Raw genomic sequence first — 25,880 nt, forward strand, 5'->3', positions numbered from 1 at the left:
TGAAAAGAGTTAATATTTGTAAAGCACTTAGAACATTGCCTGGAATACAGTAAGCTGTGTATAAATGTTGGCTCTTAATAATAATAATAATAATAGGAAATATATTATTGAAAGTAATAATATAATAATTATTAATATAATTAATAATAACAATAATTATTATTATTTTCACCCCATATGGATACGGACTTCTGCAAGAGAATACTGGAAATAATGAACTCTTAAAAGACAGGTCTGGTTTCCAAGACCCAGCCAATGGGCAGACCCATAAAATGTCTCTAATTGCTCACTGTCTACCAATTTTTCGATTCCCATTTACAAGTAATTGCTGAATCAAACACCTCATGTTTGCTTTATCTCCTAAAATCCTCTGGTCATCCCTGGGATTATCAAACTGGTCCTTTTCAACCTAATTGCACTCTTCATAATGGACCAGATGTGGACGACGAGAAGTCCTACTCGTGGCTGTGTCAATTGCGGCTTCCAGAGCAGCTACATTATTTATCCCCTCCCCCAAGACAATTTGGCTTGTGTGCCTATGTTTTAAACTGGGTTTGAAGCATTTAATTTTGCCAATACAATTTTAGGGTATTAGTTTGCCTCCTGTTCTCTCTCTGCCCTCCTTAATTACCATTTATTGCAAAGTCACACAGAAACATTAAATGCTAATTCTGACTTATGTGTTCCTGGCCAAGAACAAGGATAATAATTTCCATCCAACACAACCTGAACTCATTTTATATAAGGGTGATTCAGAGTAGAGATTTGAAATCGTAATCAAGTCTTTCTCAAAATCGCCTTACCCTAGCAGACATTCACTAATGTCTCTGCTAATTGGTAGGCAAATGGCAAAAAACAAAATCTCAGTGTTAAAAAAAAAAACAAACGCAAAAAACAACAACTTTGTAACATCGTTGGTGAAATTGCTCCTCTCATCAGCTCTTGCAACGTGACAGTTTAAGAAGGGAACACAACTCATTTTATTTGGTTAGATGGGGCTAATCCCACATCACCATAATCCCTCCTGATGTTTTATTGATTCTAAAGGACATTTAATCAGGAAGCAGCTCAGCACTAGAATCCCGCTAATTAGCAAGCAGCCACATTCCAAATGGGTTCCCAATTGAACAGCAGATTAATGGACAATATGTACTAAAATAATGATTCGTGCATTCAGCTCTTAAAATGTGTGTCTAAATTGCATCTTTAATCTCTTAAGGATATAGGTTTGCATACAAAGCCCTTAACGGAATGGATTTAATTCAACAGAAGAAGCTTTAGCCAATGACTGTTTAAGGATGAAACAGGTTTATCACTTATAAATGCAATTCTTCACTGGTTCTCATGGTTTGATGTCCTTGAACATTCAAAGGTCAAAGGTGAATAAAGAAACTGGTGCGCTTCTCTGATATGCATATAAGCGTGGGAAATTGAGAATATTGATATATAGCCTAACCTCATTTGCTTCCCATTCACTCTTACTCTCATATCTCTGTTTCCTGTAATCTTTGTTCTGGACCCCATGTTTTAATCAGGTACACTATGTACCAGGTATAATGTGAGCTCTGATGCTTGCATTTTCTCCATTTATACTGATGCCTTTTTAGGACTCCCAATTTTAGCTTATTGGTTTTCTATTCGGCTCTTAGCCCGCTTTAATGCTTTTGCTACTTAACCTCCTCCTCCCCCCCACCCCCCCCCCCGGCCCCTTACTCAACTACCCCCAAGATTTTACAGAAGGGAAACTCCCATGTTCAAAGTTGGTCTAGTGGAAATTCATTGGCTAGGCTCAACCTCCTCCCATCGTTTATTTATCAATTGATGTTCCCATTAACCTTTACACTTCTTTGTTTCTCTGTATTGCACTTATCATCATGTGATGTATCACACATTCCAGCTTACTTATTGTTTCTCTTCCCCGTTAGAATATAAGCTTCAGGGCACCTGGGTGGCTCAGTCAGTTAAGCATCTGACTCTTGATCTTGGCTCAGGTCATGATCTCATGTTTGTGAGTTTGAGCCCAGTGTGGGGCTCGGTGCTGGCAGGGTGGAGTTTGCTTGGGATTCTCTCTCTCCCTCCCTCTTTCTCTGTCCCTCCCCACTCACATCCTCCCCAACACCCGACTCTCTCTCAATAAAAAAAAAAGAATATAAGCTTCAAGAGTGGGGAGACTGTTTAATTCATGTCTATATTCCCAATGATTAGAGTAGTGCTTGGTAAACAGTAGGAACTCTATAAATGTTCGTTAAATAAATGAATAAATAAAGTAATAAAATATTTACTGCGTGCTTTCCATGTGCCAAGTACTGGCCTAGAAGATGTTGGGAATATAATGTGAGGGAAACAGTCCTGTTTCTTGCCAGCATGGAGATTACGACCTAGACACTGAAGTAACAAATCATATAAATAAATACATAATTATAAATAATGATAAGTTTTAGGAAAAATAATAGCTGAGTGCTAAGAGAAAGTATAGAACAAGGAACCTGGTTTTGATGGGGTGGTTAGGAATGGCCTTCTTCAATTTGACCATGAGAGGGACTTAGTCACAATTTGTGTATCTGCATGCATTCCTGAGACTATTTTGAGATTCCATCCCTTCCTTAATTCAGTTCAATTTCATAATGCTTCTTGAATTCTAATATATGCCAGGCAGCGCTCTAAACACTTAGCATACATCAATGGGTAAAAACAAAGATTCTGCCTGCCCCCTGGAACTAGAGCTTATAGTCTATCAGAGATCGACTGGTAACAACAATAAACATCTTACATCAGCAAATCACCGAATACATTAGAAGTTGATAAGTGTCGAGAAGAAAGCAGAAGGAAAGCAGGTTAAGAGGAAGAGGAGTGAGAGACCACAACTTTAACGAGGGTGGTTAGTGTAGGCCTCACAGACAAGGTGACATCTGAGCAAAAAAATAAAGGTGAAAGGGTTAGCATGGAGATATCTGAGAAAGAACATTTTAAGTAGAGGATACAGTCAGAGGATAGTTGCTGAGGTGGATGGGTGCATGGTGTGGGTGAGAAAAAGAGCACAGTGTAACTGGAACAGAATGAGCAAAGGAAGTTGTAGATGGAATCAGAGAAGCAATGGGGGAGCCGATCATGTAGAACCCTTTATAAGGACTTTGATGTTTTTTTCTTTTTCTTTCCTCTGAGTGAAATAAGATTCTCTTGCAGTTTCATGAGCAGAGCAATGATATAAATTATGTTAGGTTTTAAGAGATCACTGTAGCTGTTGTACTGAGGATAAACTAGGGAGAAGGGAGACGCCTCGTTCAGTTAGGAGGCTATTATTGTAATCCAGGAGAAAGATAATGGTAACTTGAATGAGGTGTAGTTAAGCAACAATAGAGGTGGTGAGAAGTAACCAGATTCTGGGCATATTCTGAACATAGAGTTGATTTACTAGTTAATTTTTGATGTATTCAACATAAAATGTTAGAAAAAGAGAAACACTTAAAAATTACAGGTATGTCAGCTTCATTTTAATTCAGTTCAAAATATGTTCTAATTTCCCTTCTCCCTCTTACCATAGGTTTTTTAGAAGTGTGTTGTTAGTTTCATAATGTTTGGAGATTTCCAGGATTTTTGTGTGTTTGCTTTTAATTTCCAGTTTAATTCTATTATGGTCAGAGAACATATTTTATATGATTTCATCATTTTAAACTTACTGACATTTGTTTTGTGGCTCAGAATATGGTTTGTTTTTTATTTTTTTTTTTAATTTTTTTTTCAACGTTTTTATTTTTATTTTTGGGACAGAGAGAGACAGAGCATGAACGGGGGAGGGGCAGAGAGAGAGGGAGACACAGAATCGGAAACAGGCTCCAGGCTCTGAGCCATCAGCCCAGAGCCCGACGCGGGGCTCGAACTCACGGACCGCGAGATCGTGACCTGGCTGAAGTCGGACGCTTAACCGACTGCGCCACCCAGGCGCCCCTATGGTTTGTTTTTTAAATATTTCATGTATGCTTAAAAAGAATCTGTTTTCTTTGGTTGGTGTTATGTAACTGCTACTTATATCAAGTTATTTGATAATTTAGTCCAAATTTTTAATATTGTTACTGAATTTCTATCTGCTTGTTCTGTCAATTACTGACAGAGAGGTGTTACATTCTCCAATGGTAGTTGTGAATTTGTTTATTTCTCCTTTAGTTTTATTTTTTTGTTTCATGTAACTTAAAACTGTATTATTAAGGACATGAACATTTAGGTTCATTATGTCCTCTTAATGAATTGACTTTTCGGCATCCCTTGCTTTGGAATGCACTTTGTCTTACATTAATATAACTGATCCAGCTTTCATTTCATTAGAGTTAGCATGGTATATCATTTGCATCCTTTTACTTTTGGTATGTCTTATATGTTTATATTTTAAATGGGCTCCTTGTAGACATCATTTAGTTGAGTCTTGCTTTCTTAATGGAGTCTGAAAATCACCTTTTAATTGGTGTGTTTGGATTATTAACACTTAACGTAATTATTAATATGGTTGGGTTTAAATCTAACATCTCAATATTTATTTTCCATTTATATTATTTGTTTCTTGTTTCCCTTTCATCTTTTTTGTCTTTTTTATTATTTAAATTGTCTTATGTTTCATTTTATTTTTTTAATTAGCATTTTAACTCATTACATTCTTCTTTCAAACAAAATTATACTACTTAGTTTGTAGTATAAGAACCTTATCAAGAACATTTTCATTTCCTTCTCCCAGATTTGTATGCTATTGTCAAAGGTTGCACTTATATTATGAATCCCATGCTGCAGTGTTCTTATTTTGCTTTAAACAATAAATTATCTTTTAAAGAGTTTTTTAATAAAAAACGTATTTTTTATTCATACACACATTTACTATTTCCAGTGCTTTAATATTTTTGTGTAGATACAAAATGATAATTTTCCTTCTGCCTGAGGACTTCTTTTACTATTTCTACTACTGCTCTGATGGTTATGAATCCTGGCATCTCCATCTTATCTTTGTTTTAAAGTCTATTTTGTCTGATGTGATTACAGTGACCCCAGCTTTCTTTGGTTCCCATTTGCATGGAATGTCATTTCCATCGCTTCGCTTTCAGTCTGTATATTGTCTTTATATCTGAATTGAGTCTCTTACAGGCAATATATAGATATGTCTTGTTTCTTTTTTATCTATTCAGTTACTCTGTATCTTTTGATTCAAGAATTTATTCCATTTACATTTAAAGTAATTATGGATAGGTATGTACTTATTGACATTTTGTTCATTGCCTTCTGGTTATTTTGTAGTTCCTCTGTTCCTTTCTTTTTCTCTTGTTCTTTTCATTTGTGGTTTAATGACTTTCTTTAATGATATACTTAGATTCTTTTCTCATTGTCTTTTGTGTATCTACTATAGGTTTTGCTTTGTGGCTACCATGAAGTTTACATATAACAACTTATATTGATAACAGTTTATTTTAAACTGACTGGTGGAAATACAAACTATTCCCCACCTTTGTGCAAGATCTAAAAATTTTTGTGTCTTTCTTTTGCCCCCCCCCCCCCCGCCCCCCATCTGGCTTTGGGTAGTTTCCTCAAATGGATATATTAGCCAGTACTCACATGAAGACTCAAGAGCAACTCTTTAGAAAGAGAAGTGTTCAGATCTCTCTTCTCCACTACTCCGTACTGTGCTTTCTAACCTTCTTGGCCTTCTTGAACTCCAAACTCCATCTCTTTAACTTAAGAAGAATCTGGGCTCTGGATTTCCTCTTCTTGTTCAGTAAGCTTAGCTTACCTTATTTATTTTCCTTTCTTCAGGAATTGCTGTTCTGTGCTGGCTGGTGTCAAATGTCTGAAAACTATTGTTTCATAGATTCTGTCCTGTTTTTAGTTGTTTAAGGTGGAATGGTAAATCTTTTCTTGATGGTCTATGATGGTTGGAACTTGAAGTTTCCTGCTGTGTCTCTCTATGACCAAGAAGACTCTGTCCTTAATATAAGTAAACATTCCTTAACTATCTATAAGTGATGAAATTGATAGCTTCACACAAAAAAACTTCTAAAGACAGATTTCAGTATTTAGTATCCTAATAAAGGACTACGTGAATAAAAAATCAACTTACTTTATTTCACCATGATAACCCAAATTCTGGTGGCTTAGCAATGTTTCCAGAAAACTCAAAGTCAGATATAATCCATGTTTTCCGCATATAGCCCTGACCTGCAGAATAAGAAAGAATTTGGAGTTTTGTTATAATGAAATTAAGATTTGAATTTCCTTCCCATAATTAGAACCCATATGATTTTGACAAAGAACTAGTACCCAGGAGTGAATTATTTCATCAGGATATCACTCACGACAATAATATCCCACTGAATGAGCACTGGGTGATATTTGGAATTGTTCAATCACTGTATTGTTCACCTGGGACTAATAGAACACTCTATGTTAAATACACTGGACGAAATTTTTAAAAATTAAAATAAAAAAAATAGCAAATTTGTATTTGGTTGGTGCCGAGGAATTGCTCATTATTCAGAAGCCATTGGACTTTGAAATGTTGGTCTTAAATTTTTGTCAAGAATGGAATTGGTGGTTAAGGCCTAGAACTTATATACAATTATTATATAGGTAAATTGCAAAAAAAAAAATTTTGTGTATCTCCTTTGATTTATAAAACAAGTTTGAGGTATTAGCATGGTCAATATTGCTATCTGCATTTAATATATGACAAAACCAAGACTTAGACTAAGTCACTTCCTTGATGTTACAGAGTTAATAAATGATGGAACTTAATCTAGAAACCAGATGCCAAATACATTCCTGTTGGATGATTGAATAAGGTGTCAGTGCTGTTTCCCAAGTACTTAATATTTTCTTAATTTAGCTGACAAATCAGTTCAGTTCTCAGGTTGGTGGGTGGATGGCACTGAGATTCAAACATGTCAGACTTTTAGGGGTATGATAACATGTGTTGTGTGTTTATCTTGCTGTTTAAACATGGACTTTGGAATGAAACAGGACTCATTTTGGACACCAACTCTGCTTTCTGTGATCTGTGTGACCTTTCTGTGCCTAATGTTTCATCTACTAAGTAAGACTAGTATTTTCTACTTCCTAGACTTCTGTGAGGTTTACATGAGAAAATAAGCAATTAGAATAGTGTCTGGCTTCAAGTTAGGCATTTGATTAATATTTGTTTAAATGAAGAGAAGGAGGAAGGGAGGAGAGAGAATGAGGAGAAGGAAGGGAGGGGAGAGAGAGAAAGGAGAGGACAGAGGATAGAGGGATTAGAGGAGAGGAGAGAAGGGAGAGAGAGAACAAGGAGAAAGAGGGGAAGGAGGGAAAGAAGGAAGGGAGGGAGGAAGGAAAGGACAAAGACAAAGAGATGTCTAATTTAGTGTTTGGATTAAATAGTAGCTACTATTACTACTTTGAGAGGAAGTCCAGTATAGTGACTGTATTAAGCATGTTTTTTATCTTGAGTGATTGTCCCCCCCCCCCCCACCCCACCCCAGCTAGCTAATTCCTAGATTTAGTAAAGGACTGGCTTGAAAGTATGCTTTTCTTTCAAATGCAAACCAACCTCTTTCCTGGGGCTCTCACACTCAGGCTGCTATGCCCTTATCACCCCCAGGGCCAAGTACTAGGTGACAGCCCCTGAGTCCCTGAGCTCACTGAAATAAATCCAACTAGCTAATCCTAAACCTGCTTACCCTGCCTTGCCCCTTCCACAATGAGGGCTCTTGACCACATTTTCCCCTTATCTCCTCTGCTTCCTGACCAACCCTGCTGCTTCTGGTGTGGCCTGTGGGAATGTGCCATGCTCCCTCCCCTTGGAAACTGCGAGTAACAAAGGATCTCTTCAGTGGCAGTCATCTCCTGATCTGTTGGTCAGACCATAGCTGAATAATAATAAAACCTAGATTTTAAAATAGTGACAAAAAAACTAATCTTGGTTTGTCTTTATGGAAGGAAATAGCAACAAATCTAAGTTTAAAACTTGTACGTGTTACTTACTAGGTATAGAGGAGTAATGTCAGGGATGTTTCAAGGAGGGAAAAAAGATCAATTTGAAACATAGAAACAACTTAGTAAGAGTTTATAAGAAGAATAAGAGGTCAGGAAAAATTCCAGGCAGAAGAAAAACGTGTAATTAATGGATGAGAAAGAGTATGGTGCTTTTAAGAAACGGCATGTATTTTGACATTACCCACCTACCATAGTTTTCTACCCTTTTCCAGACTGGGCAGTAATTATTTGTTCACTAGAACTTTATTACAAAACCTTGGCTTACTGAGGGCTGTGGTTGTGTTTCATTCATATTTCAATCACCATTGTCTAGCACCATACTGAAAAATAAAGTATTAATAATTTTGAACAGATGAATACATAGATGAACAAGGAAGCGAATGAATGAGATGAAGACAGAAAAAAGTAGAGTGTGTATGGGCAGAGATGGGCAAAAGTAACTTTAGAGAGGTAGAAATTAGTGACATTATGCCATTTTAGTCCGTAAATAAGAATGGAATTATCCTCATGATTACAGCATATTGATGTATTTTTAAACATCAGAGGTTATTCTAAAAACAGTTGATTTACTTCTGGCAACATTGAGTTTTGCTCTAGGCTAAAATGAACAGCAGATTAGAAATAGTACATCAGGGTTCCTAGAAGCAGATTGATTGATAGCTGCTAAGAACTGACAGTTATAAAGGAGCAAATAAATAAATAACAACAACAAAAAACCCAACATCTAGCAGAAAATCCTGCCAACCTAGTGTTACTCAGGATTATTACTAAAATTCTTTAAAGCATGAATATATATAATGATGACCCTTATTCAATGAGAAAGGATTTCATTATGTGTAGTTTCTTCTGTTTAGTAAGGAAATGTTTTTTAATCAAATGTAAATAAAATGTCTACATTATTTAGAAAATTCCATGTGAAATAAATATTTATTTCCCCAAAATGCTCCTTGAAAGAGTAGTACACAGATGCTCTCTCAACTTCCTCTCTTCCCACTTAGGGCTCCATTTGCATTTTACCCAATCACTGTACTTAAACTGTATTTGCTAAGTCTCTGGTAGTTTCCATGGTTTGAAATTGTGTGAGTACTTTTCAGTCCTAATTATAGATGGTATCTTCATAGCATGAAACATGGCTGATCATGCCATTCTTCTATAAATCTCTTTTTTGGTTTTCCTGACCATTCCCATGTCTCGTTTGATTGTTTTTAGTCTCCTTTGCTGGCTTGTCTTCTAACTACTCCTTAACAATGAAAGTCCTCCTCAACCTTCCTTCTCACTTTCTATATGTCCTTGGGTAACGCTAACTATTCCCATGGTTTCAACTCCATATTGAAGACCCTTAAATCATTATTTAATTTCTCACCCCAGATCAATGTGTTTAAAACTGAACTCCCCATCCTGTCCTCCATTCCTCCAAAGCTACTCCTTTTCTGTTTTCTATCACGGTGAAAGGTACCACCACTCACCAAGTTGTGAAAGCCAAAATGTTGGGAGTAATTTTTGATTCTTCCTAATTCAGGGCCCATACCCAGTTAATCACCAAGACCTACTTTACTAGCTCTATCTCTCCTGTTCTGCCTTGGTTTAAAACCTCATAATTTCTTGCTTGAATTGTTGGAACAGCCTTCTAAAGGGCTCTCTTTGCCTTTAATTCTTCATATTCCATTAAGGTGCTTTTGGTCGAATTTCAAATTTGATCGTATCATTCATTCACTGTTTAATATCTTTTCATGATCCTTTTGGGCCTTCAGGATAAGGTTAAGAAGCCTCCTAGAAAGACCCTTCATAAACTGGCTCCCACTTTCTCTTCTAACATCGCCTTGAGCAGCATCTCCCACCAATCCCAGCCACCACATACCTGCTGTGTCCTGTCCATTTGAACGACTTACAGTTCCCTGAATTAGCCACGCTGTCTCTCCTTTCAGTTGCATTTCACATTATTCTTTTACATAGAATGCCTTTCCCATCCCTTAGTTTGCTCCTCCTCCCAATTCTTTGTCAAATTCACTTGTCCTCTAAGATTTAGTTTTTGTACCATCTCTTCTGGAGGGTTTTTGAGGCAGGCTAGTTTGGTGTTCCTTCTTTGTGTTTCAAGTTACTGCCATCACTATTTGTCATACAGAGTTGTGACGTAGTTAAAATGTCACCTTTCTCCTGGGTTCCTGGAGAACTGAGGAACTGAAATCATAATAGTCTCCTCTCCTTAGTGCCTTCGCATAGTGCTCAGAACCCAGGATGTGGACCTACATTGCTTCACCAATCCTGCCAGAAGCCATCATTGCATCAAGACGTGCTAGAGGAACAGGATGAGGGAGTCCACAGAACGAGGATGGTAGATGTTTGATATGTTTTTAGACTGTTCTATGAGAAGGGCAAAATTTCATTCGAGTGGCAAGACCCATAGATTATCCTTCAAGAATACATTTATTTGAGAGGCTACAGATGATCTGTGAACCCTCTGAAGACTTGGCTGTGAGGATGGCAACCCCCACCCCCCTCAACACAGGGACACAGAGTGCATTGATTTCATGAGAAATTTGAGGAAGCCTGTGATTCTTTCCCCTACGCTCCAAGGAGATTAAGAATTACTGGTCCAAAAAGAAAAGCCCTTCCAACTCATATCCTTTCCTGGTCTACTCTGAAGTCCTGTGTCTAAAAGCATGAATGTTGGGGCACAGCTGCTGCTGTTTTTTTGTATCCAATGTCCCTTGGGCCTCAATTTGTCTCACGTTCTGGGGAAACAGAATTCTATTTTATATGCCTCCCAGACTGTAATATACTTTGAGTGAGTTCCAGATGTCTTAAGAGATGCCAGATGGCTGAAGAGAGGCAGACCAGCTTCAAGGAAAATGTGCCCCATTTCCTTGGATATGAACCACAAATTTAAGCTTTCAGGACCAGCTCTAAGAGCCAGTACTCAAGGTGGCCATCACTTGACCCTGGGAAAGATTCCCCTTCCTTGGGCTGTTTTGAGTAATAATTTAACCAAACACTGAATTTTTTTGTTTAATTAGAAGAAAAGGAAACTAGTATTTACTGAGTGCCTCATGTATTAGTGTGCTAAGTACCTTCACATACTTATCTTGCTGAATCCTCCCAATAGATGCAGGAGATAGATATTTCAAACCCAGTTTTTCCAGTGGAAAAATCTAAAGACTCAAAGAGTTTAAGAAAACTTATTTTGATTCCCAAGTTATTTATGTTTTATTCTCCAAGTATTATCCGAGAACCTTCAAGCTTCATTGATGGTGTTATGTAATTTCCAATCTGACAGAGAATTGCTGCTTCTTACTGATCTTATGAACCTAGTGAAAGCTATCTATGTTGTGTGGAATCTCTGGTAGTGTTCTCTCTCTCTCTCTCTCTCTCTCTCTCTCTCTCTTTCTAGTGACACATGCTTGCATGTGTCATATTCACATATGTACACACACATTTACACCCTACCATGACCTTTGCCTTTGCATGCTTAGTTGACTGTATAAATGAAAGCATAAAGAAAGCTGCTTCTGTCCTGGGATAAGTGTCCACTGTCATTATATCGTGTCCTTGCTTCCTTAGTAAACATCACACGTTCTTTTAAATTCTTTCTCATTTCTAACCTGTTTGCCTAGATGAAAGGCATTTTCCAATCTTTTCTATAGCATTTTCTTTTTCCTTCCCGCCCGCCCCCCCCCCCGCCCCTGGCTAATTTCCAATCCCTTTATTCCCCTGGAACTCTAAGTCTTGTATCACAGACTTAATGGATGCTTCCAGATATCTTCTGCCTAATAGAGTTCTGATTTTGGCCCTCAATATCCCTCTACTCTTCTGTACTTTGAACCCTGGCTCTACAGCTTGCTAGTTGTAGTCCTTGGATGATTCAGGTGGCCTCTCTGAGACTCAGTATTTTTCATTAAATGGGTATTATAACATCTATCTGGATTTTGTAGTCATCTGTAAATGTTAAATTAAAATGGTGTAACTAAAGCATTTAGTGCAGTGGTTGGCACTTAGTAAGAACTCAATAAAGCTTGGTGGTGACAAATTGTTGTTAATGGAATTGTAGTAATACTCATAATTATTATTTGCCCTGTATCTGAGGTAGCCTCATGCCTAGGGTTTGTTTGGCTGAAGACAATACTTGAGTTAATATGGTTCTGGATCTTCTTCCATAAGACACATCTGTACTGTTAATTAATGTTCCCAAATAGCAGACTAGTCTCTATCAGCAATAAATCACACTAGTTCCTAAACTTTGGTGTTCCTAAAGCATGAGATACCACATGCTGATGTCACTGGAAACTGGTACAGGGTGTGAGAAGTGAACATTTGGCCTTGGAAAAATATTTATTTTCCATCGTGAAATGTTACTTGGGTGTTGTCATATTTTCTATTATTTTTTTAAAAAGTTTTTAACGTTTACTTATTTTTGAGAGAGAGAGACAGAGCACGAGTGGGGGAGAGGCAGAGAGAGAGAGAGAGACACACACAGAATCCAAAGCAGGCTCCAGGCTCTGAGCTGTCAGCACAGAGCCTGACATGGGGCTCGAACTCACGAACTGTGAGATCATGACCTGAGCTGAAGTCAGACACTTAACTGACTGACCCACCCAGGCTCCCCTCATATTTTCTATTATTATCATAAAACGTATCCCAGTGTAAGTAATTCCTGGACCGATTCTGCACATTCCATAATTCCTTTTCGTCGTCGTCGTCTTCTTTTTTTTTCTCCTCTGAGGCACAGAAAACAAGTGTATAATGTGATCCACAGGCAGAACACAGATCATAACTGTGCTTTCTTATAGACCCAATGCCCTGAGGTAGCCTTTGGAGATCAACACATCTGAACTCTAGTTTTGGTTACCTTGGGTAGGGGCAGGGAGCCAGAAAATGAGCCATCTTCTTTTTGAAAATTCCGACTGAGGTTCTCTATGTTGAGTTTCCCATTAGTTGTCCTTAGTGCCATCAAGATCTCCGACAGGCTCTTGCTCACTTCTGACTGTGGGCTGGCATCTTGACGAGCAGTACTGTTTGGAGGGGCAGGGGAAATGCTATGAAAAGATGATCCACCCAAAGCCGTTCTATGTTTTCATACTGGATCTCTCACCCCTGACATACACTGTGGAACCAGAGAACCCACCCAGGAGGGTCTTCTAAATCTCAGTAACCTGGTCATGGCATCTGAGCATGAAGATTTGCTACATTCATTCCAATCGATTCCATTCTCCTGACCACTAGAGTCTCTTCTCCATGAGGCACCAACCAATTCAACTAGAACATAAACCAAACTTTGTAACCTAATCTCTAACTCTTTTTTCCAGGTTGAGAGAAAAAATTGGAAGTGACCACAGTAGTTTACTTTAGCTGCCTGATCTTACTTCTCTTAGGCCCAGATAATTATTGATGGGAAATCAAATTTCCAAACCGCTCATTGCCACAAGCAAAGCAAATCAGATCCTGCCAGATCCCTGTAACCAGGGAACCTATTTAGAAGGAAATCTTGAATCGAGTGAACTTCCTCTGTTATCCTTGACTTTGCAATTTGTATCTGGAAAACCCAGAAAAGTTTTGGTAATAATGATTTTGCAAATGTTTATAATTATTAAGATGGTTTATCTCACTGACTATTGTTACTTTAAATAATAGGTGAAAAACCACAGGATGATAAAAATGTTACAGTCATTTACTTATTTGATTTAACTAGTGAGATTTTTACTCATTTAGCATTCACATGATGTTCCTTCCGGATCCGTCTGAACTGTCTTCTCGGCAGTGGAGATTTTCCTAATTTCCACCATCTCAACGTCAAGTGCCACTTCCCTACAGGGACATTCTGTGACATCCCTCAATCTCCACTCCTGTAAATCAGCCTTCTTTCAGTGGTATGCCAGTAAAGTTTAACAACCCGCTCTCCAAGATAAGGCCCTGATCTGTTAGCATTACTAATTTTTACGGTGCAAGTGCTCCCACCATGGCTGACTTCAAGCTACCAACCCGACGTCACTGAATGAGTATCTGGGAAGTGGTGCTCCCAATTGTCTCTCAGTGGTGCTCCAGCACCCTGTGCTTGATCAGCTCTTTTATAATTCCTTGTTCTTTTCCTTAATAAATCTCCCTCGTGTTGCATTCATATCTTTATTTCTTTGGTCATTGCCTCCTGTCTAACTTCCCTATTTGACTGCTCCATCAGATGTGGATCAACTCTGTTTTGTTTCTTACTATTTCCTGGGGATCTTGTGCAGCACTTGGAATCGATTCTTTTTATATGCATGTATTTAACTTTTACTAAAGGTCATATTGCACCTTCTTTTGCTCTGTGACTCTTACTTGGGCTTTGGCCTAATAGCTAATATTTTCCAAAAGCTTAGTGCAGGAAGGGGTGGCTGTTTGTCTTTGTTTTGGTCACATAGTTTCTTCACCCTCCTTCCTTTGTTCAGAGAGTTCTCTAGCTCAGGAGTCTGCCTCTCACTCCAGTCGAGGAAAATGCTAGCTATTTGGTTTACTAGTCTCTCTTTGCTGATAGAGCACATGACCCAGGCCTTGCCAATCAGATGTATCTGTCCCAGATTTGAATCACAAATTTTCCTTCCTCATTCCTTTTCTTGCAATGCCATTTCCTGGGGGTAGGAATTCATGAGGCTTTGGCCCCTGACTCCGAACACCAATTGCTAAATGGGCAGGAGTTGTATGGAACCCATTTGTTTCAGCTGGTGGGGTTTCTTAGGAAACCTGCTGCAAGAGTGTGTTTCATCTGGTCCAACTTAGGTAAGGAGAGCCATTGCCACTGTTGTTGCCACAGGTGATGCCGGAGGCTTTTTAAACATCACAGAGCTACCCCATTAAAGGCTCTCGCTGACAGAATGCGCGGGAGAGCCTTTTCCTGAGCAGCACATTGATTAACAAAGAGCCTGGATTCATTACGGGCCATCAGTTCTGCACTTCCACAAACATGCTGTCTGGTTTGTGTAAAGCAGCACCTTCTCTGATGAGTTCAAAATGATCTCTCTGTGCACCTCTTTTACAGAGTAGATATCCAGATGTCCCTGCAAGTGGATAATTAGGGTGCCAATTACATTTAAAAAATTACTCGTTGAGCATCTCCCACGTGCCAGGAACTACGCTCGACACCGAGTTGGCTAGGGCACACGCTATTATCACTAACCTCAAATGTCAAGTGCATAGTTACAAGTACCACGGCTGTTAGGCAAGGAAAGGACTGTGGGGCCATACCACAAAGAGATACAACCTGGTCCAGGGCTCAGGAAAGCCTTCCTGTCCAGGACCCATAGTACCCATACCTGCCAATGGGTAACCATGTCTTTTAGTGCATAGCCCACCACCTCTCTGGGCTCAAATCTCATGGTCTGTATTTTATGAAGTGTGGTTGCTGATTATTAAAAATTTCTGTGGCTACAGGTGCCTGCGTGGCTCAGTGGGTTAAGTGTCTGACTCTTGATTTCTGCTCAGGTTATGATCTCACGGTTTGTGAATTAGAGCCCTGCTTTGGGCTCTTCACTGACAGTGCAGAGTCTGCTTGGGACTCTCTCTCTTTCTCTCTCTCTCATTCTCTCTCTCCCCTTCTCCCACTCTCTCTCTCTCTCTCACAAAAATAAACCTACTTAAAAAAAATTCTGGGGGCTTTATGGCCCTCCATAGCACAGTTGCTCCCAGATATTTGACTCATAGACCCACATGGCAGTGTCACTTTCTTTGCAACTTGAGCCCTTGAGGGAAAGACTGGGCCTTGCCAACCTCTGAATTCACTGTGCACAGCAAGGTGTGCCTGGCAAGCATCTGGTATTCAACGAATGCCAAAAGGGCATGAAAATGGCGTACCGTAGAAAGGAATCAAGTCTAACATTTGGCCCAGGGACATTTTTACAGGAAACTCTAGTTCCCTAGAGTGAAGTGATAAATTCCAATATCATGGCTCTTAATCACTGTGTCTCATTATTTGTAATGGAAAGAGTATCATCTGGTAGGATAGTTTAAAAAAAAGTAAAAACACTCTTCTATAGCATTTACTATGTATCGGATACTGTTTTTGAGAACTTTGCCTTGATTGATTGACTTACCCTTATAAATCTATGAAGTGAAGGGAAATCTCTTATGGTTCCTATTTCACACTTGGAGAATGGAAGCACAGAGAGGGTAGCTGACTGTCCTCAGGTTACATAGCCATTAAATGGCAGAAACAGGAATTGAGCCCAGGCTTTAGGTAATGGAGGCTATGTTCCTAACTACTGCACTTTGTCAACTTTCTTGGAGAACACAGAGACTCTCATGCTTTATTGTGCCTCATCTCTAATGATATTCCTCACATCCTGTTTTTACTTTGTGTCATCTCTTTCCTTTGAGATTATATGAGGGGATTATTGATTCTTGTACCTGAAACCTTTCTTTGCTAGTGCCCGTAAACCAGGAGTTCACTCATGAAGCGTGTTTCTGGAATCATACCTTAGAGACTGGAGCTCTGTGCCAGTATACAGTCATTCCTTACTTCATAATGAGGGTTTTCCTTTTCACATGGCAACCTCATAAAAAAAGAGACATGCTTGATCTCAAGAAACTATGCAATTGTTGCAAATAACTTTCTGTGCTGGCCTTTGTACCAGAGAGAGGAAATGATCAGCATAAGCCCAGTGTTGGTGAAGGGCATGGTGATTCTACCTTGGGTGAGCTTTTCAGGTGAATGGCCTCTGATGTCACCGCCAGCTCTAGAAATCTAGGAACACTATGCCCAAGAAAAGAAGGAAAGTACCCTTGGCCATGATCGTGATAACTCTGACTCTTGTTCCCATTGCTGCCCACAACTCTTTGGCTTTGCTAGGAGTCACCTGAAGCTGCAGCTTTTAAAAACCGGAGGAGTTTTCCATAGCTCACCTGAAAATCCAATATGAAAAAGAACGCTGTCATTTAACGTACATATAAGGGAAATAAATGCCCATAAGGGAAATGCCTGTTGAGGTAGAGGGTATTTGGAATTTTTTTTTTACCATTAAAAGTTTCTAAAACAGCCTTAAAAATATAGTATAATAATTATTAGTGGTTTTGAAAAGCAAATATTCCTACTATCCCCCCTTCCTGATTGCCTTGTGGTTGGGTAGGGCTATGGGAACAATTCTGGCTGATGAGTTGTGAGCAGAAGTGACATGTGCTCCTTCTGGTTGAGGATTAAATTGCTCACACGAGCCACTCCATAGCTCTCTTTTTATCCCCCTCTGCCAGCATGTCCAAAAATACTCCAGAGTTGCTACCTCATCCGTGTGGGTTTGGGAGCTAAGATAATGGCAAAACTGTGCCTGACCTATTAGGGAAGTATAAGTGAGAAGTAAACTTTTGTTGTTTTGAGCCACTGAAATTTTGGGGCTGTTTGTTACTACAGCATAACCTAACCTCTAGCTGCTCTCTCACATCTCATATATTTATTATATATAGTATTTGCTTGTATTTAGATATATCTAGCAGATATGTTCGGATTATTTGAGGACAAGGTCTTATTAAGCTAAGTGAAAAATCTCAAGACACCCCCCCCCCAGTCCTTTTTTTCTTTTTAAACATGGGAAAGTACTGAAAGAATGTTGTCCATTTCCATTGCTGGTCTGGATGACATCCTACAGACTCTGGTGGACATACAACTCCAGGGCAGTTGGGGGATAACCATGGGGGAGGGAAGCTATATAAGGTTCTGACATAAAATCAATCTCAGGCCAGAGAATTTGATTGAAGATTCACAGTGGCTGTACTAAGTTGACACTGTATTGCTAAATACTTCTCATCAATATACAACTAATTATAGTTGGTTAGTTGGTTAGAAATGGGCAGGAGAGAGAACTAACATTTGTTTGAATACCTACTAAATGCTAAGCATGCGGCCAGGTAATTTGCACTTATTATATTACTAAATTCCCAGATTACCCCTATGAGGTTTGTTTTAGCCTGGTTTTCTACACATGTTCACTCATGATTTACCCATTGCTATTGCTTTTTTCTATTGTAGGATATATTCCTCTAGCACCCTGGTTACACTTGGACTATGCTTTGTATCTACCCATAAATGTGAGCTTGGGAAGTGCAGTGTTCAGAGCAAGAACCCTGGACTTGTCACTGGGGAGCCTTAATCTCTGCTTTGGGTCCACCATTAATTCTCTGAGTACACTAAGCAATTTCCTTTCCCCACTCTGGATCTCAGCTTCCCAATTAGCCAAATGGTGGTGAATTGTATTTCAAATATACCTCCCACTTCTAACTCTTTAGGGAACTCTCTGCAATGATACATCCTAGTCAAATTCTCCATTCTCATCTCAGAGCCTACAGACTGACCAACATGTAAGTTGACTCGTGAGCCCATTTTCCTGACTCTGTAACCCAATAGTGCTAAGGGCAGATAATGAAAGTCAGGAACAGCAGTCTTTTAAAAAGAAATTAAAGGGGCGCCTGGGGGGCGCAGTCGGTTAAGCGTCCGACTTCAGCCAGGTCACGATCTCGCGGTCCGTGAGTTCGAGCCCCGCGTCGGGCTCTGGGCTGATGGCTCAGAGCCTGGAGCCTGTTTCCAATTCTGTGTCTCCCTCTCTCTCTGCCCCTCCCCCGTTCATGCTCTGTCTCTCTCTGTCCCAAAAATAAATAAACGTTGAAAAAAAAAGTATTAAATAAAAAGAAATTAAATAGAGCTAAGAGACTTAATCCATTTTCTATTCTGGTTTCTTCTGACTAGAAATTTCCACATATGAATACAAATAAGCTTTGTATCTTAGGAGTCAATAGTAAAGGTTATTTTTAAGAAAAAAAAAGAAACTAAAATTTTAATTCTACTACTCTGGTGCGTACAAGTAAAATAAACAAAAGGAACCCATGCTTAGAATAGCAACATGGCTGTACCATTTCTGGAGAGCCCCTCTTAGAAAATCTCTGGCAAAGGATCTTGACTATTGGTAACTGTAGAGGGACTTCCTGTCTTAAGAAAAGGTGGCTTAGCTGAGACTGGAGAAGAAATCCTGAAGAGATAGGATCCAGGATCTTCAGCTCTTTCTGAAGCTTTTCTAGTAAGCCAGAACTCAAAGGGCGCGAGCTGAGTTCTCTTCTGACCAGGGTAAGAAGAAAAGAGTCTTCTCTTGTTGTTCCACTTGGCCTCTGGCCAAAATCCTGACACAAGAGCAACAGCAACAATCAATTAACGCAGCTCTAAAATGAGAAGTGACGGCCAATGCAAAGAAGCAGAAGCCTAGTGGGGCTGATGTCAGAGCACCCACTTTCAGGCCTCGCCTAGAACAGTGCAAGCTGGTAACACCTGGAGGTTGGTATTCATTCTGGGCATATTTATTAGTTTGCAATACCTCGGGACTGTTGCCTTCCGAAGAAGAAAAGAAGAAAATCATTTTAGAGTGCATACTCTGTTAGAAGGCTACTGAAGGTATATCATCCGTCTTCTACAAAATAACTTTTTAAATTATAAGAGAATTTAGAATGCCAAGTTTTAGAGACCCATTGTCTCCAGAGGAAGAAGGTGGAAGAAAGATGAGAAGTTCAGTTGAGACAATCAAGGTTTGCCTGTAAGCTCACCAAGGAGCTTCTTGGAATCTTCATTATATGGCCTCTAGCGTCCCTCTCAGACTGTCTCATTATCTGCTGCACATCAAAGTCTACAGGCAACAAATAATACCCTTCATCCACAATAGAAAACAAGGCAAGTCTCAGTATACGTACTTTAGGTTGGTCAGAGCTGTCCCTTGCCATCTGTTCCAAAGACCAGTCTCAGGTTTCTCCCGGGGAGGCCATGGATATAGGATAGGGACTGGTCTCCAGTTGGTACTGAGCTACAATGGACATTTGCCTGGATGGGAATCTTAAAGAAACAAAGACAAATGGTAGTAAGGATCAGAAGGAAAGAGGAAAAGAGAAAGAAGAAAGGAGAATATGAACGAGGAAACAATCTCTTAAAACACATTCCCAGTTCTAAGTGACTTCAGTCCATAGAGTGACTGAATCAATGAGTCCCCAAAGAATGCTTGTCTCAACATCAATCTCAGCATTATGCAATTCATACATTTGACAAATATATTAACAGTGAAACAGTGCCGTTTCATTTGTGCAAGAAAGAAGGTATCTGCGACAAAGGAAAAATAGGTATATCATAAGGCATTTACAGGCAAATATAGGGTTCTTATTAGAGATAAAAGTATCCTTAGGCTGTGTGTGTGTGTGTGTGTGTGTGTGTGTGTGTGTGTGTGTAGTAAGCTCCACACCCAACGTGGGGCTTGAACCTACAACCCTGAGATTAAGAGTCCCATGCTCTATGATGGAGCCAGCCAGCCGCTCCTTTAGACTGTTTTAATTAACAGATTGAGGAAGAACAGCAAAGGCAATTGTGAGTTTTGTCAGGAATGGAACAGAAGAGATTCAAAAGCCCAGAATATTATATCCCAAGGGCAACGTTCATAAAGTTTACAATAGAATAAATGATGGAACAAAGGTGAGTGATGAACTACCATTCCCTCTTGCCATGGTGTAGGTGTATTACTCATGTTTTTTATTGTCTGTATTTTATGACGTTTTGACATCTCAGGTAGCCTTGCTGGCTGGAAGAGACTGCCCTTCCCAGGGTTCACGAGTTTCTCACGAAGCAAATATTTCCCCTGCCCCCCAATCAACCCAGTCCAGATACTGGATAACTAGGGACCACCCCTATGCTCAAACCCTGCTGGAATTATTCAAGCTAGCCAGTCCTAAGCTGTTTCCCCTATGCTGCGTTGCCTTTCCTGTGGAAACCTGTATAAAGACTGTAGCCTGTGCTGTCCCCTCACTTCTGCCTCCTGACAGAGCTTGGTCCTTCCTCATGTGTTCCTGTGATATGTGGCATGCCGCCTTTGTGTGGGAAATGTAAGAAACTATTCTCTGAAAGGCAGTTGTCATTATATCTGTTACCGTGTCATACCAGATAAAAATAAAATCTTGGGAATAAATTGAGACACACAAAAATAATCCTTTTTGATGTCAGGTAATTGAAAGGAGACATTATCAGAAGGGTTCACTGAAAGCTGAATGTCTGTACTCAGTTGATAGTCATGTTGAATAACCAGTCAGTATGGATAGCAACCTGTAGGTGCTTTGTAGTCGTGAAGCATTTTAAAGAAAAATCAAGAGGCTCTTTAGACTGGGAAGAGTGAGCAGGAGTGGTAGAGAGTTCTAGAATAGGCATAAAAAATAATGACATTGGGGAGCCTAGGTTGCTCAGACAGTTAAGCATCAGACTCTTGTTTTCAGCTCAGGTTATGTTCTCATGGTTTGTGAGATCGAGCCCCGTATTGGGCTCTGTGCTGAACAGCATCGTGCCTGCTTGGGATTCTCTCTCTCCCCCACTCTCTGCCCCTCCCTTTCTGGCATGTATGCATGAGCATTTTCTCTCTCTCTCTCTCTCTCTCTCAAAATAAATAAATAAAGGTAAAAAAAAAAAAGGAATTGTTCAAAATTTACCCCCTAGTGAATTATGCAGGTAAGATTTGAAACCTACATTCCCCCCACTACCTCAGGAGGAGAGAGATTCCACATTCAGTCCACAGAGCAGTTTCATCCTATAAAATGTTTGGTTAGGTATTTCCTAGAACTTTTTCTTTTTCTTTCTTTAATTTTTTAAAAAACATTTATTCATTTTTGAGAGACAGAGCGTGAGTGGGGGAGAGGCAGAGAGAAGGAGACAGGATCCAAAGCAGGCTCCAGGCTCTGAGTTGTCAGCACAGAGCTCGATGAGGGGCTCAAATTCACAGACCACAAGATCATGACCTGAGCTGAAGTTGGATGCTTACACAACTGAGCCACCCAGGCGTCCCTAGAACATTTTCTTAGAACAGTATGTTTCTTTGGAAATTATTTGTAATACAAAACATTTCTATTTTCAGCCACATACAAATATTTTTCTGCCTCTGAGAATTGATACACTTCTATATTGCAGGATTCTTTAAAAAAAAATATTTTTAATGTTTATTTATTTTTTAAAGAGAGAGAGAGAATGAGCAAGTGAGCAGGGGAGGGGCAGAGAGAACAGGAGACACGGGATCTGAAGCAGGCTCCAAGATCTGAGCTGTCAGCACAGAGCCCAAGGCTCGGCTTGAACTCATGAACCATGAGATCATGACCTGAACCAAAGGCAGATACTTAACTGACTGTGCCACCCAGGTGCCCCTATACTGTAGGGTTCCGAAGGAGCATTTATCAGTACTTCACCATTCCAAAGGAGTCAAGGTGTCCCTTTCCTCATTTAAACACCACAGTTTATTGAATGCCTTTATCTTCACTACAGATACAGGTGAACAAGGCAGGTATGCTTCTTGCCATCACAGATCTTTTAGCCTAGATGTCCACAGACTAAATTTTATAGGCTCTCCTACGGAAAGAGGAAATTATGTTCTACTCCCAGGACTGCTGTGAGGAATGAGTATTATAATGTATTTTAAACAATTTGTAAATTCTAAACCTTGATTTGTTATTTGCTGTGTGTCTCGATAGAGTGAGAGCTCTGGGTGGGCCAGAACAGTCTGGTACCCCGCTGACTCCCAGCATTTAAGAACAGTGTCAAATTTTTCATTTTTTTTTTTTTATTTTTTTTTCAACATTTTTATTTATTTGTGGGACAGAGAGAGACAGAGCATGAACGGGGGAGGGGCAGAGAGAGAGGGAGACACAGAATCGGAAACAGGCTCCAGGCTCCGAGCCATCAGCCCAGAGCCTGACGCGGGGCTCGAACCCACGGACCGCGAGATCGTGACCTGGCTGAAGTCGGACGCTTAACCGACTGCGCCACCCAGGCGCCCCGAACAGTGCCAAATTTGAAGAACAAATAGAGAAACACAGTGTGAGAAAGGTGACGATGGTCTGTTCAGGCCCTGTGGCGTGTGCCTGGCTTCAGACTTTTCCCTTTGCTGACACCAATCACCCGGGGCTGTTGTTTTTCCAAACATTGTATCCACAAAGTGTCAAAGAAGATAACATGGAAGATGTTGATCAAGAATTACCATGTTTCTGACTTCAAGGGTTGCCAGAGTATCTGTAAAATCTCCAGTTCTACAGGTTTCTCTCATTGGTTTTACTTTGAATCAGAAAATAGTGCTTGTGGCTAACACACAGTGGATTTGGGGCATAACACCAGTATTGTGACATTTACCTAGAAGAATTGTTACAAATGAAGCACAGAAGTTTAACACAGATTTAGGGGCGCCTGGGTGGCTCCGTCAGTTGAACGTCTCTGACTCTTGAGTTTGGCTCAGGTCATGATCTAATGACCATGAGACTGAATCCCATTTTGGGATTCTTTCTCCCTCTCGCTCTGCTCCTACCCCACTCATTCTCTCCCTCTCTCTCTCTCTCTGTCTCTCACTCTCTCTCAAAATAAATAAACTTAAAAACATTAACACAGATTTAGTAATTCTTCTTGGGGTCTGGGGAGTGTAAATAAGACTTTTAAAAAATATTGGTTATTAAAAAAACTATTTTAAAGTGGTTATATTGTGATGGGGAGCCTGGGTGGCTCAGTCGGTTGAACGTCTTTGACTTCAGCTCAGGTCATGACCTCTCACTGTTCCAGAGTTTAAAACCAGCATAGGGCCCTGTGCTGACAGCTCAGAGCCTGGAGCCTGTTTCAGATTCTGTGTCTTCCTCTCTCTCTCCACCTCTCCCCTGCTTGTGCTCTGTCTGTCTCTCTGTCTCTAAAATAAATAAACATTAAAAAATTAAAAATAAATAAAGTGGTTATATTGTGGAATCCATGAACAGCCTCCTCCAAGACAAGTGAACACAACGAATTGTCTTCATATTGTGCAATGCATAGCTGGGGCTTGAGAGGAAATCTGCAGAGACAGCATCTAATGCAGATTTGAAAAGTTCTGATTCTTCAACATTTGAGACCAAGGTGTTGGTTGATGTGCTCCAGAAAGCTGTTAAATGGCTCAAAAAGAGATGCTAGTGATAATAAATACAATCATGAGAAAGATGGATATAAAAAGCTTGACAGGATTTCTTAAGAAATGCAGAACTGAAAAAAAAAGTATTTCCAAATTAATAAATTTAACATGTGATTTTTATACCTGAAGTCAATACAATAAGTATTAGCATTAATCATTTGAGTATTTTATTTATATTTACAAATATAAACATATATATTCATAAATATAAACATTTATATTTTCTTTACATGTTAACTTGTAATTATAGAACACTTCAAACACAGGCACATGTGGTAAGGATAGTATCAATAGAACTCCATATACTCGTCACCAGGCTGTAATTATCAATGGAAATGCTTGTTTTATTCATACCCACATCACCTGCCACCAGAAATGAAGTAAATAAACCACAGATGGGCTATTATTTCATCCACATTTTTTTTTAAGCATGTATCTATAAAGCAGTGTTTTTTTTTTTTTTAATTTTTTTTCAACGTTTATTTATTTTGGGGGGACAGAGAGAAACAGAGCATGAACGGAGGAGGGGCAGAGAGAGAGGGAGACACAGAATCGGAAACAGGCTCCAGGCTCTGAGCCATCAGCCCAGAGCCCGATGCGGGGCTCGAACTCACGGACCGCGAGATCGTGACCTGGCTGAAGTCGGACGCTTAACCGACTGCGCCACCCAGGCGCCCCTAAAGCAGTGGTTTTCAAAGCGTGGTCCCTGGGCCAGAAACCTCAGCATCACCTAGAAACATGTTAGGAATGTGAATTCTTGAGACCCACCCTAGACCCACTGAATGAGAATTTCAGGGCTTGGGGTCCAGAAATATGTGTTTTAGTAAGCCCTCCAGTACTTCTAACACATGCCAAAGTTTGGGAACTTCTGCCTTAAGAGTAACAAATTTTTGAAAATATAACTACAATCCCATTATAATACTTTTAAAAGCAGTAATTTCTTAACCTCTTCAAATATCCAGTCAGTTGTTGAAAATCCCCCAATTATCTGATACATCGTATTTTTCAGTTTAATTCAAAACAAGAACCAGATAAGATCCATATATTGTAATTGGTTTAAATCTTTTACGTCTTTTTAAATTTCTAGTTCTTCCTATTCCCTTCACTGCCCCACCCCCGCCTTTTTTTTCCTGCCGTTTTTTTTTTTTTTCCCCTTGTAATTGATGTGCTGAAGAAGCTGTGTTGTGTGCCCTAAAAAGTTTTCCACGGTCTGGATTTGGTTGCTTGTATTTCTGTGCAAGGTTTAACCAACCGTCCCATCTTTATCTTGTAAAATAGTTAGAACCAGGGTCTTGATCTTATTCAAGTTCAGTTGTTTCAGCAAGATCCTTTCACAGGTGATACATTGTCCCATGCAAACAAATGCTGTCAGATTGTCTTTCTTTTTATAGGTACTGATAAGCTCATTGCTTTACTCCATTTCTTTTCCATTAGGGTTTCATAAATGGTAATATTCTTATCCTATTATCAGCTCTCATTTATTAATATGAATGCTTCTTTACAGAGAAACTGTCTTCATTAACTATTATCTAAAATACAGTTTGTGTACCTGGGTGGCTCAGACCTCTGCAAACTGACAGTGTGGAGCCTGCTAGGGGTTCGCTCGCTCCCTCTCTCTCTGCCCCTACCCGGCTTGCTCTCTCACTCTCTCTCAAAATAAACTTAAAAAAATACAGTTTGTATAGAAAAGGCAAACAATAAATGCTTCTATTATTCACCAATTTAAAAAATAGTCTGTTCCCTAGCGTTCTTCCCAGGTGACCAATGAGTTTTTTTTTTTTTTTAATCACTATAAGGTTATAGATTTAAGCATATACAATGCATTTAAATCCATTAAAATTACTTTTATTGATAGCCAAAATATCCCACTTTTGACTACTGGGAGCCTTTAATATTTTCTTCCTCCTCCTCCTCCTCCTCCTCCTCCTCCTCCTCCTCCTCCTCCTCCTC

General features: G+C 39.6%; 1 protein-coding gene across 1 annotated transcript in view; it reads right to left on the reverse strand.

Annotated features, from left to right (window-relative positions):
- The window catches only part of CUNH1orf87 (chromosome unknown C1orf87 homolog), an 81,013-nt gene that overhangs the window by 28,265 nt on the left and 26,868 nt on the right, over positions 1-25,880 (reverse strand). The window contains 6 exon segments of the mRNA XM_040456076.1: positions 6,092-6,189; positions 12,845-13,007; positions 15,211-15,278; positions 18,859-19,122; positions 19,684-19,732; positions 19,734-19,822. Coding sequence (XP_040312010.1) covers positions 6,092-6,189; positions 12,845-13,007; positions 15,211-15,278; positions 18,859-19,122; positions 19,684-19,732; positions 19,734-19,822 — 731 coding nt within the window.

The sequence above is a fragment of the Herpailurus yagouaroundi genome, unplaced genomic scaffold (assembly GCF_014898765.1).
Source record: "Herpailurus yagouaroundi ecotype Mexico unplaced genomic scaffold, PumYag 77, whole genome shotgun sequence".
NCBI lineage: Eukaryota > Metazoa > Chordata > Mammalia > Carnivora > Felidae > Herpailurus > Herpailurus yagouaroundi.